The sequence below is a fragment of the Talpa europaea genome (assembly GCF_964194135.1).
Source record: "Talpa europaea genome assembly, chromosome: 4".
In the NCBI taxonomy this organism is placed as follows: Eukaryota; Metazoa; Chordata; class Mammalia; order Eulipotyphla; family Talpidae; genus Talpa; species Talpa europaea.
The window spans coordinates 37,638,206-37,649,868 of record NC_140070.1 but is presented as its reverse complement, the minus strand read 5'-3'; the positions used below and the strand labels follow the sequence as shown (position 1 = coordinate 37,649,868).

The 11,663-nt window shown below is 43.4% G+C and overlaps 1 protein-coding gene across 1 annotated transcript; it reads right to left on the bottom strand.

The window, feature by feature from the left end:
- Positions 1–641: 641 nt before the first annotated feature.
- On the bottom strand, positions 642–1,097 carry LOC311169808 (small ribosomal subunit protein uS11-like; the record flags this gene model as incomplete). The annotated part of the gene is made up of 1 exon (XM_084232068.1): positions 642–1,097. The coding sequence occupies one exon, from the start codon at positions 1,095–1,097 to the stop codon at positions 642–644; it is 456 nt and encodes a 151-aa protein (XP_084088194.1).
- Positions 1,098–11,663: the final 10,566 nt, after the last annotated feature.

Below are 11,663 nucleotides of genomic sequence, written 5' to 3'. Positions count from 1 at the left end.
GTTTATCCATTCATTCACTGATGGAAATCTGGGTTGTTTCCATCTTTAAAATATTTTGAATAATGTTGCTGTGAACAAATACCTGAATTCCTGCTGTCGATTCTTTTGAGTATACCAAGGCGCTGAATTGCTAGAGCATTGCTTTTTGAGGTACTGTCAACATGTTTGCCAGAGTAGCTACATATTTTACATTCCTATTAGCAATGTACAAGGTTCCAGTTTCTCCATGTCCTGGCCAACATGTCTGTCTTTTTTTTTTGGGGGGGGGAGGATAATAATCATCCTAATGGATGCTGAGTGCTACCTCATTGCCATTTTGATTTACATTTCCCTAGTGACTAGTGATGTTGAGCATCTCAGGGCTTGGGATTTCACACCCATTTCTTATTTGGTTTTCCAAACAACTATTGGTACCACCATTTTGTGGATATTGAAACTGAGGTGCTTATACTTATGTCTTGACCAGTTTCAGTTTTAAGGGTTGAAGTCAAGATGGAAATGCAGATGGGACTCCAACTCCAATGACCCTTTTTAGTTTGTAAAATGTTAAGCACCTTACAATACAAGGCAATATATATATATATATATTTTTTTTTACAAGAAGGCAATTTATTTTAACAAAATAATTTGAAGAGTCCTGTTCACAGACGGCGACCACGGCGACCCCCCTTCCTGCGGGTGCTATCGGAGGGAATGGGGATGACATCGTCAATCTGCCCAATTTTCATTCCTGAGCGAGCAAGGGCTCTGAGGGCTGACTGTGCCCCAGGTCCAGGAGTCTTGGTCCGATTTCTTCCTGTAGCCCGGAGTTTGATGTGGAGGGCAGTGATGCCCAGTTCCTTGCACCTCTGGGCCACATCCTGGGCTGCAAACATAGCAGCATATGGCGGTAATTCATCTCGGTCAGCCTTCACCTTCATCCCACCAGTTACACGGCAGATGGTTTCCTTGCCAGAGAGATCAGTGACATGGACAAAAGTGTCATTGAAGGATGCAAAGATGTGGCAGACACCAAATACGTTTTCTCCTTCAGCCACCTGAGGTCCGAGGCTGATGACCTGTTCTTCCTTCTTTTTCTTCCCCTTGTGAGGTGACATTTCTGCGCGTCTTCTCCAGACGCCGCCACCGGAAAGAGTACAAGGCAATATTAATACTATTTTTCCAAGGCAAGATGTGAGTCAAGGATTTGGGCAAGCCTTCTTTTCAAGCATGAAGATGGCGTGCTCATGAAAAACAAAAATCTTTTTAAGAATGGATAGTAGTTACCCTCACCTAAACTTAAGGGATGGAATACACAGGCAACATCATTGAAATGCTTACCCACAATTTATTGCTCCAGCAGGGTCAGGGAGAATAAGATCTGCTTCCCATTCAGCATTGATAGCTCTAGAGAAAACAGAAGGCAGACATTTGGCCAAGAAAAAAAATCTTCTACAATCTTGGACCTGAATTTTATTTTATTTTTTTTTCCTGGGCTTAGCCTCACATTCCTAGAAAGCAAAGATCCTATTTTACTTGGAAGGAATTACAGGTCATTTATGCAAAATCTTCATTTTTTTTTTTTTCCTGAAGGCACACGCCACCTGGTGGAAAGATCTGGAAGCACAAGGCTGTGTTTTTCCTCCCTTTAACTTGACACTTGCTAGAACTTGCTCAGATTCCTTGATTGCGGTCGTTTTCTGGGCAAAGCATCCTAAGGTGAGAGGATTCAGTGTTTTCTCTTTGGTGACTGGTTATTTGCTTGTTTTTCAATTTTATTTTCATGACATTGGATTTGGGGCAAAGGACATCCCCTTGTCTTTCAAATGATGTCCAGAGTAAGGTTCTAATTGTCTTACAGTCCTGAATTCACTTTAGAGGCAGAAGACGTCAGTCCCTCTGTGTTGGGAGAAGTGCAGAAATGGGCATGGAGATGAACACTGAGCTCAGCATTCAGAACAGCCATCACAGACCTTGATCCATGACAGATCTTGATTTGTTCTATGTAGATGACTTTCAGGGGAGCAGAGCCTTTGTGCTGTCCCTGAAATCACTGAAGTTCAAAGTCCAGGGTGGAGCAACTTCTACCAGAATAGCCCCTGCAGCTACAGTGTACATACCTCATCACCCTGCCTTGTTCCTGCTGGCTTTGGAGGATCTAGCAAATGCAGTTGCTTCCAAAGTTGGCACCTGGGAATCTGAATACACTGCAGGCAACACAAGTATTTTCCACTTGACAAAGGTTTGGATCTGTATGGACTTCTTTTAGACAGTATTCTTATAGTTCCAGGCAGTTGACTTTCTGCTAATGAAACTGTTTGGGAGGGTGCAGCAGCATTACTGATGGTGAATCTGGAAGATGAGTCAGAGGGATTCATGTGCTTTTTTCCTTCATGAGGATCTTTCTCAGTTTCCGTCATCTTAAATCCCATGCACTCCATGTTGGCTCACTCAGCTCCCAGCCAACAGGGAATATACTGGTTTCTTTTCATTTTTCACGTGTAGGTTGCTTGAATTGAGCAGGGAATATAGAAATCATTGTCTGTTCCTTTCTCCTCTGCTGCTTGCAGTCTCTTTGTAACAGGGTGGTCACCAGGAAAGGGGGAGGTTCCAGGTTCCCTGCCCCACCCAAATGGAGGGTGGAGCTGAGCTGGGAGAGAAGAAGCTGCAGAGGAGGCTGAGGAAGGAAGGAAGCAGGACGGAGATCCAGAAGGAGACCTGGAGGAGGCACATGTTGCTGAGAGACACATAAAGAAAATACACTTGCCTTTTGGTCATAGACTGGGTGACACAGATGTGGGTGAGAGACCCGTGGGGAGATGACAATGGTCGTTTTTGTCTTGATTTTGATTTTGCTCTTTTTCTTCCAGAATTGTCTGGTCGTTTCTGATCCTTTTCTGTGGGTCTCCACTGGAAGATGCTTTAGACCTATGGCAAGCTTTGGGGCCTTGCTCTGGGCCAATCCTGCTTGGGTGGACTTTTACCCACGAAGGGACGGGTAACTTTGGGTGCTTGATTTTAGAAACTAGATTCTTTGCCTTTCCTGTATTGTTTCCTAATTGTATTAAAGTTCCTTCCCATTAAAGTCTCATATGTTTTGTGTTGATGTGGCGGATGGCAAAACCTATTTAGAGCAGGCAGGTCTGCGGGGTCTGGGCTGCCCCTCTCCCTGCCCTGTAACATCTTCTGTGCCTGACCGGGGCTATTTAAAAGGTTTCCACTTTAAATTTGGTGAGCAGTTGGCTTTCTCATGCTTGGCTAGGGGGACCAGAATTGCCTTCAGCCCAGTAAAGGGTTCAGGAAGGGTGAGGGGCCACCTAGTAGCTTGCTAGGTGCTGGTGAGGGGGTGTCTTGCTCCATTTCCTCCTCAGTGTCCGACAGCCCATCTCTCCCTTTCTTTTTCCCCTTTGGCATTTATTCCTGTAGCCACTGGGCTCCTCTTACCCAAACTTTAAGCCAATACGTAGGGCCTCTCAGAGCACTGGTCCCTCTGCCTACATGATTTCCCCAGTGAAAGCCTATGTGTGCATAGGCGGCCACCTTCCTCCAGCTAATGCCCAGTTATTGTTCCTGAGCTTTGACTCATATTTATCATGTGCTGGTTCTGACTGTGCAGTAGGCAGACTTGCTTCTTGTCTCCTGGACACTGTTCTTTTCTTTTGAAATAAATGTGTGTATATAAATAAATGTATAAATATTTCTTTGTATCTGAAAATGAGTAAAGTGTTTCCACTTGATGGAGTCAGATGCCTTTTGATGAACTCCAGGATTTGGGACTTAGTTCATACTGGCCAAATGCCTTCAAGGCTGCATCTCAACTAGGATTTGATTGGATAGCTAGAAGACAGCGTGCTTTGGATCATTGGAGAATGGGAATTGTAACAAAGCCCAGCTCATCAAAAAGCTGGAATTGAAACAACTCACAATCTGAAATATATATAATTTGTTTATGAATTTAAAGGACAGACTGAACATATTTTCACAGGTTTGGTTCTTGATAGCTTAATCTCTTCTTTATATGGCAAGTGAGGTGCCATATTGTCTATAGTCTGGTTAGAAAATCAATTCAGAATTTCTTTTAGCACAGAAGATCCCTATTAATTGTCTACGATGATTCATTTTTTTGTTTTTTATTGAAGCAATGTTACATTATAACATTATATAGGCTTCAGGTGCACATCATTATATAGATCAAGGTCTGGGTGGATGCTGCATTAATTTCACCACGAAAAGCCCATTTATATCCTTCACCATACAATAGACCCTTTTCACCTGATTGACTCTACCCTCCATCCCCCTTTATTTCTGGTAACCACTAATTTAGTCTTATGGTCTAAAAGTTTACTTTTGTTTCATTTAGTTCATTCATTAGTTTTGTTGCTCTATATACCACATATAAGTGAAATCACATGGTATTGTCATTCTCCATCTGACTTATTTCACTAAGCATAATTCTCATCCATGTTGTTTCAAATGACAAGATTTCATCTTTTTTTTTTTTTTAGTAGCGAAGTAATATTCCATTGTGTGTATATAACATATCTTCTCTACCCAATGGTGATCAATTTAAAAAGCTCCTTTCAGCTTTCCAAGACCTTGCTGAGCCCTTGGTCAGGCTTCTTCATGGGGTCTGGTCCAGCAGTTGTCACCTTCTGGAGGAGTCTCTGGCAACATTTTTTTCCACTTATGGGTAAGAATCTATGGATGTATACTTTTGTGATAGGCTGAAATGACCCCCCTCCCCAAAGATATTCATATCCCAATCACTGGAGCCTGTGAATGTTACCTTACATAGAAAAAAGGTCTTTATAGAGGTGATCAAGTTAGAAGATCTTTAGATGGGGAGATTGTCTTAGATTTTCTAGGCAGGTTCTTAATACCATCCCATGTATCCTTGCAAGAGACGGGTAGGAAGGGATTTCACCCAGGCAGAAAAGGAGATGTGATCATGAAGGCAGAGATTGGGTTGATGTGTCCACAGCTAAGAGATGCCAGAGCCTCCCCAAACCGGGAGAAGCAAGCAATAGATCATCCCCAGGGGCACTTGAGGGCTTATGGTCCTGCCGACACTTGATTTGGGTCCAGTGATACTGTTTTCAGACTTGTGATTTCAGAAATATGAGAGAATAAATGTGGTTTTTTCTTTAAGTGACTAGGTTTGTGGTAATTTGTGGCATAGGAAAATAACATGACCTTGAAGCTTAAGGTCCATTAGCTTTACATCAAATCTAGCTGTAGTTGAACTGGCGAAAGGTGGAGTGAGAGGTTGAAAAAGGGTGGGAGAGTCCATCTTCAAAAGGTATTTGCAGCTTCTGCTCATCTGCTAAGAAAGTCAGCAGATTCTGACTATGGGGACTGTGGGGGCTCTTTGAGTCTCAACTGTTCCCCTGCACTGGGCATTTTTGTCACTGCTCTGTGTGTTTATTTTGGTAGAAACTTTAAAGAAGGAGCTAGGTGAGGACAATGAATTATTTTATACAGTACTGCTTGGGAGAAGTAGGGACTAGAATCCTATGAGATAAAATTGAGCTAGCAGTTTTGAAGAGTGATTGGGAGAAAACAACAGATGTAAGTCCCTGGGGCTCAACACAAGAAAATAGGAAATCTGGAGTTGCTACATACCCAGAGATGGGTGGCGATGGACCCTGCCTTGTTCGTGACACAGCCAAGCATGACCTGATCTCTATTCTTGATGAAGAGGAAAGCAGTGGGCCTGTAGCACATTGCATTATTGTTCCTGAGGATTTTCTTTCTCCTTCCCTGTGAGTGGAGTATATCTCTCTGCCTGTTGTCAGATTTCCCTCAGCTGCCTATGGGGGAGTGCACTTCCTCACTTCACCTGCGCCAGGCTGGGCCATGTGATCTGATTTGGCCAGTGTGACTGCATGGGCAGTCGTGGGTCCCATAGGAGTCTTTGGAGTCGTCAGCATGTTCCTTTAGCTCTCTCGTTTCTCTCCTTTCACCGAGGAAGTACAGGTAGAGAGTGTTCCTATGAACTAGTTGAGTGGACGGAGCCACAACTGACCTCCCACTAACAGGTAGGTAGAACAGTCTCTGTGGTTCTCAGTCTTTGAGGTTCTGAGGTTGGTTGTTTTCACTTAGGTCTCTAATTAAGTGTGGGCGAGAGGAAGTTGAGAAGGGGGGCATCTGCCCTCCTATACACTTCTTCAAAAGGGATTTGGATTTCACCCCCATATCGCTGGTGAGCTAATGAAAGATTTTTTTTTTAAATTATTTATTTATTTGTTTTCTTTTTGTTTATACATGCACTGGGTACAGTCAGAAGCACGGGAGGGTGAGAGAATTCACCAGAGCCAGAGCGGGGAGCAGAGCAGGCAGAAGGACTGAAGTACACTGCTGAGGGGAGCAGCGGGCGGCAGGAGAGGTCTGCGCGCCATGTGGGACCCTCCTCAGGTGGCGCGCCATGTGGGACCCTCCTCAGGTGGGGATCGAACCAGCGCCGCAGAGGCCGCCGGCAGCTTCGCAACCCAGCGCTCAACCGCTGCGCCACCGGGGAGGCCCGCTAATGAAAGATTTTAAGAGCAATAATATCACATTTAGATTTTAGATTGTAGGCATGGATGATCTCTTAGGCAACAGGATGTGCTGAAAACATTGAAAGACTGAAAGGAAACAGTGAGATCTACTGCCTGCTAAGTGCTCTTAGGGGTGGCTTTGCAAAAGTGTTGTGGGGTGACTGCATTACTGAAGGCTACGGTAGCAGTTTTCAGTCTCTATTAACAAATGCATTTGATTTGGAATAGTTGAATATTTTCTTCCATTTGAAAAGGAAACCTCATGAGATCTGAGTGTGTTCTAAAGGGAAAGACTTGTGATTCTGCCTTCTGGGTCATTGCTTAGCTAAATTCTAGGAGATGCCATGGTGATCTTTATGGGCTTTCAATTATTTCTTTCAGTCAGTTAAGTATATTTCTATAATGTGCCACCGGTTGAGGAAAGGAAGTACAAACAACGCAGATTTTAAAACATGTTAGTAGTATAAATTGAAAATATTTCTTAAAATCGCCTTCAAGTAGGTCTTTATCATGGGTTTGAGTTATTTTTTGCTGCCCAAATGTTTTAGTGACATTGGCCTAACATATGGGTTAAAAAAAGAGACAATAGAGTGTTTAAATCCCAGTTTTCTTACTCATTAAGTGAGAATAAATGCTATTCATATCAAAATGTGTTATTTGGAAAGAAGTACTGCAAATGTCACCTTCTCCCAGCCAGTAAATTAGAAAGAAAACATAAAAACATTAACTGCCTTCACATTTTAATGCAAAATGAATGAATTCAGAAGTGTAAGCAGTAAAGGCACTTTTCGCCTACTTTGATGATTTACATAGGGTTGAATACGTAGTTTGCCTCCAAGCCATGTGCTGTGATGCCAGTTTGGAATTTATTTTTGTCAACAAGAATATTTCTATACATAAATAATTTAAGATAAATTAAACAACCTGCCACTTATTAAATGAGAATAAGATGTGCCTTTATTAATTAGAATACTTCTTGGTATACATTATGCCTCAATCCATATTGATTAAATACACAAAGATACATTAAGATTATATTAAAATAAATTTTATAATATAATCTCTTTAGTCATATACATCTGATATTCTTTCTATATAAAGTCACTTAGATATCATAGATTAAGAAAAATGATGAAAATAATTTAATAAATCTTAAGAAAATTTGAGGGTCCATATCTTATTTAAGGGACTGGGCCACACGGCCACTGTCCCCAGGACCACTATTCAAGTGGAACGTGAAGGCGAGGAGATGAACAAACATCTTTGTACATAGATTGCCTCAATAAACTCACCCACCATCTTGCAGAAGTTGCATTCTATTTTATTTATTTATTTTTAAAAGATTTATCCATTCATTTATACAAGTACTGGGTACAGTCAGAAGTGCGGGAGGGTGAGAGAGCCAGAGCGGGGAACAGAACCGGCAGACCGATGAAATACACTGCTGAGGGGAGCAGCTGGCACGGCAGGAGAGGTCTGTGAGCCATGTGGGACCCTTGCCAGCAGCCAGGGATTGAACTGGCGCTGCAGAGGCTGTGAAGCTTCGCAGCCCAGCGCTCAACCGCTGTGCCACCAGGGGAGGCCCTCTATCTTATTTTAGATGTGAGGAAACTAAGGTTAACAAGTTTATTGCCCTGTCCTAAACCACTAGTCTGGTTAGTGGAAGGACTCAGGACATAGGTCCCTCTAGTTCACATGCTACCCCACAATTCTAACTTGAGGGTTATTTCCATGGTCTAAATGGGCAATAAGGAAGGTCTAGAAAAAAGAGGTGGATGCAAGAGGGACACAGTTCAAGGCATTTGGGGGGAATGTCAGGTGTGCGGATGCAGAAGTGGACACTGTGGTTGGCTGGGTGGAAGCTGGTGTGGTGGTTCTGGAGACACGGGCTGGGGTTAGTTTTGGACACCTGGTGCTTGTGATTTGGCAGAGCACTAAAATGGGCAGGCCCAGCTGGCAGTTGCTCATGCAGCTTGGATTTTAGGAGTGTCTGTGCTCTACAGTGATTTTGAGCAAAGGGTAGGGGTGAACTACTGCGATGATATTTACCTCCTTCCAGATTTTGTCAGGGGTTAGTTCTGGAAAGGAATCTTGAAAGCTTGACTCAAGGTTTACTTGGAAATAGATTCAGCTCAGGGCCCTAGGGGTATAGATGGGCCCACCATAATCCCACCTCCCTCCTCAGAACCCTGGATTATAACTAATATGGGTTTTAGGCCACTGCCTCACCTGTGGGTGTGGGAGTCTCCTTTCAGGCTTCACTGTCTATGCAACGCAGCGTAGGTCTTGACTGAGTTAGGTTAGAGGTGCTGTCAGTGTTGCCCTGATGAACATCCCTGGTCCAGGAGCTGAGTTCTGTCGCAGGGAACTTGAATAGAACCTGTGGTCAATCCCAGCTAACACTTTCCATGCAGACCCTGCCTGGGATTCTGCCTGTGGCTTTGGCTGAGTTGTGGGGTCCTGTGAAGCTGAAAAAAATGTTTTGATGGGAGAAAGTCTCAGTACTCCAGCTCTGCTCCCAGACAGGGGCTGGCGTGTTACGGTGGCATCTATGACAGTTTGTGACTTTTCATGGGAACACAGAATCCACCTGCCCCAGTTTCCCTCTCCCTTCCTGAGCTGCGCCTATATAAACTGCAGATGTGTAAGTGTGTGTGTGTGTGTGTGTGTGTGTGTGTAGAATGAGGTAGGGGGTGGAGGTGGGCACAGGAGAAGGGCAAGAGTTTATAATGAAAATGAAAAGAATCAAAAGTATGGGAGACAGATGGAAAGAACTAGGCAAATGGTAAATCGTATCTAAGTGAACAATGATAATTTACTTTGGGAAAGGGCAGCAGGCGGCCCCTGATATCTGACATTGTCTGACTGTGAAAAGAGTAACCTTTCTGGAGAGCATGGGAGTCGCAGAGGGAAGAGGAAGAAGGGGCATTGTTCTTTGCAGTGCCAGATAGAATGTGGCTTTTATTAAAATAAGAAAGGTCGAAGGAAGACAGGTGTTGAGAGCAGGCAGACTTCTAGTGAAATCCTTGACGGTGCCCTGCAGCAGAGGTCCTGCCTATTGGCTGCTCACTCCTTCTGCCGCCACCACCGGTGGGAACAGGCTGCACACCTGCCACCCAGCTGTCCTTCCCCACCAGCTTCCTCGCCAACTACGTGGTCAGTCAGAAACATGTAGCACAGAATTTATTTGGTCTCTGTGTGAGGGACTTTAGGTAAATGACGGTATTCAGCTCAGACACTGAACTCAGTTTGCCCAAGAATCTACATAGGGATTTGGGTCTCCACAGAGCTTGCTCATGCGCATAGTGCTCCGTGCTGAGGGGGCTGTATTCATGGCTCTCCTGTAAAAGCTGCTAAAATTCACCACTTGGAGCTCCTTTCTTAACAAGAAAGGCTGTAACAGAGAGAGCAGCTCTTCACTTCTTTGCTGTTTTCTTGAAAATAAACCTGGATTTTTAAGAGTTTTATTGTAGATGCTTATGCATGAAATTTTGTTCCCCCAAATTCATATATTGAAGCCCCATGCTCAATACCTCAGGTGTGAGCTTATTTGGGAATGGGGTCATAGCAGATAATTAAATGTGATCATAGTGGAGGAATTTCTATAAACTATATTCCACTTAGGTAGGGCCTCCATGTCTCTGTTTTATTTCTCCCCCCATGTTCAGGAACCAGGCTGAGAAGGTATGTGAATTCTTACACCCCATGGCCTGCAGTGGCAGAGCTGGGAAATGAAGCCAGATTATGTTGATTCCAAAAGCGTGCTCTATTCTCCTACCAGGACGCTTCCTGTCATTAGTTATTTCCATTCTTCTCTATATATTTCCAAAGAATTCTCACTGTGATTGAATTGGAATTCAGTTCCTGAGCTCTGGCCGTGTTTTACCTCAGGGTGTCCTTCACTATATTCTCAATTTTTTTTTTTCTTTCTCCCCATAGCTCTTTCAAACCTTTGCACTCTCTTTAAGTCTTTCATTTCACCACTCCTGCCTCAGTCTTGGCTAAAGGTCTTGCCTTTTACTGTAAGAGTGATTCTCAAACCTGAGCATGGATCAGAATCATCTGGGGGGCTTTTTTGAACACGTTTATGATATCCCCCCACCCCTTTGCCATGGTTTGTGATTCTGTGTCAATCTGGGGTGGGGGGTGGGGTGTAGTAGAGCCAGAGAATATGTTTTTCGGATAAGTTCTCTCTTGACAGCACAGTCGCTGGCCTCAGGACCACATTCTGAGAACTACTGCTTTAGAGAAAAATACTAGTGACTAAAAAACTCTCTTAAAGACTTGCTACTATTGCCACTTCTTGACACTGAGAAATTTTCTACTCTTTTCTCTTTTCCACAACGAGCATAAGGCTAGTTGCTTCCTCCTATGAGCTGGGCTCCAATTCTGTCACCCTCCTTAGAGGTAGTTCAGTCTTTCACATTTTACTCTATTTTCAATTTTTTCTTTATTGACATTCTCTTCTGAATATGCATGTATCTGAATCTCTGATTTTTTTTTTAAAAAGTGTAAAAGACAACACCATATTGCTCCTTGAACATTTATAACTTAATTTTTTAAAAGGGTTGGTGTACTCATTGTTACCACTGTGGTAAGCAGATTCTAAAAATTTCTCCCCCAGGATTCCTGTTCTCTGGTTTCACCGCCACACACTAACCTAGATATTGCTGGGAAGGGACTTTGCAGCCCGAGTTAGGTTACCAATCAGCAAATGTAACATGGGGAGGTTATCCTGGATTATCTGAGTAAGCCTGATGTAATCTTAAGAGCTGTTAAAAGCAAAGAGGGACAGGGGAAGAGATGAAACAGAAGAAGAGGTTAGAAGAGATTTGAAGTGAGATCAAGACTTGACTGTGCTTCCTGCTTTGAAGGTGGAACCCAGGAATATAGAAGCTGAGAGCAATCTCCAACTGGATGCCAGCAAAGGAAGGCAGGGTCAGACCCACGACCAATGGAACCAAATTCTGCCAACAACTTGACAAAATAAAATTTTCTCTGGAGCTTTCAAAACAAAACAAAACAAAACAAAAAATCCCAGCCAGACCACTTTGATTTAGGCCAGTGCAACCTGAAGTGACCTATGGATTTCTGACCTACCAAGCTATGGGATGATAAACCAATGTTGGTTCAAGCCACTTAATTTGT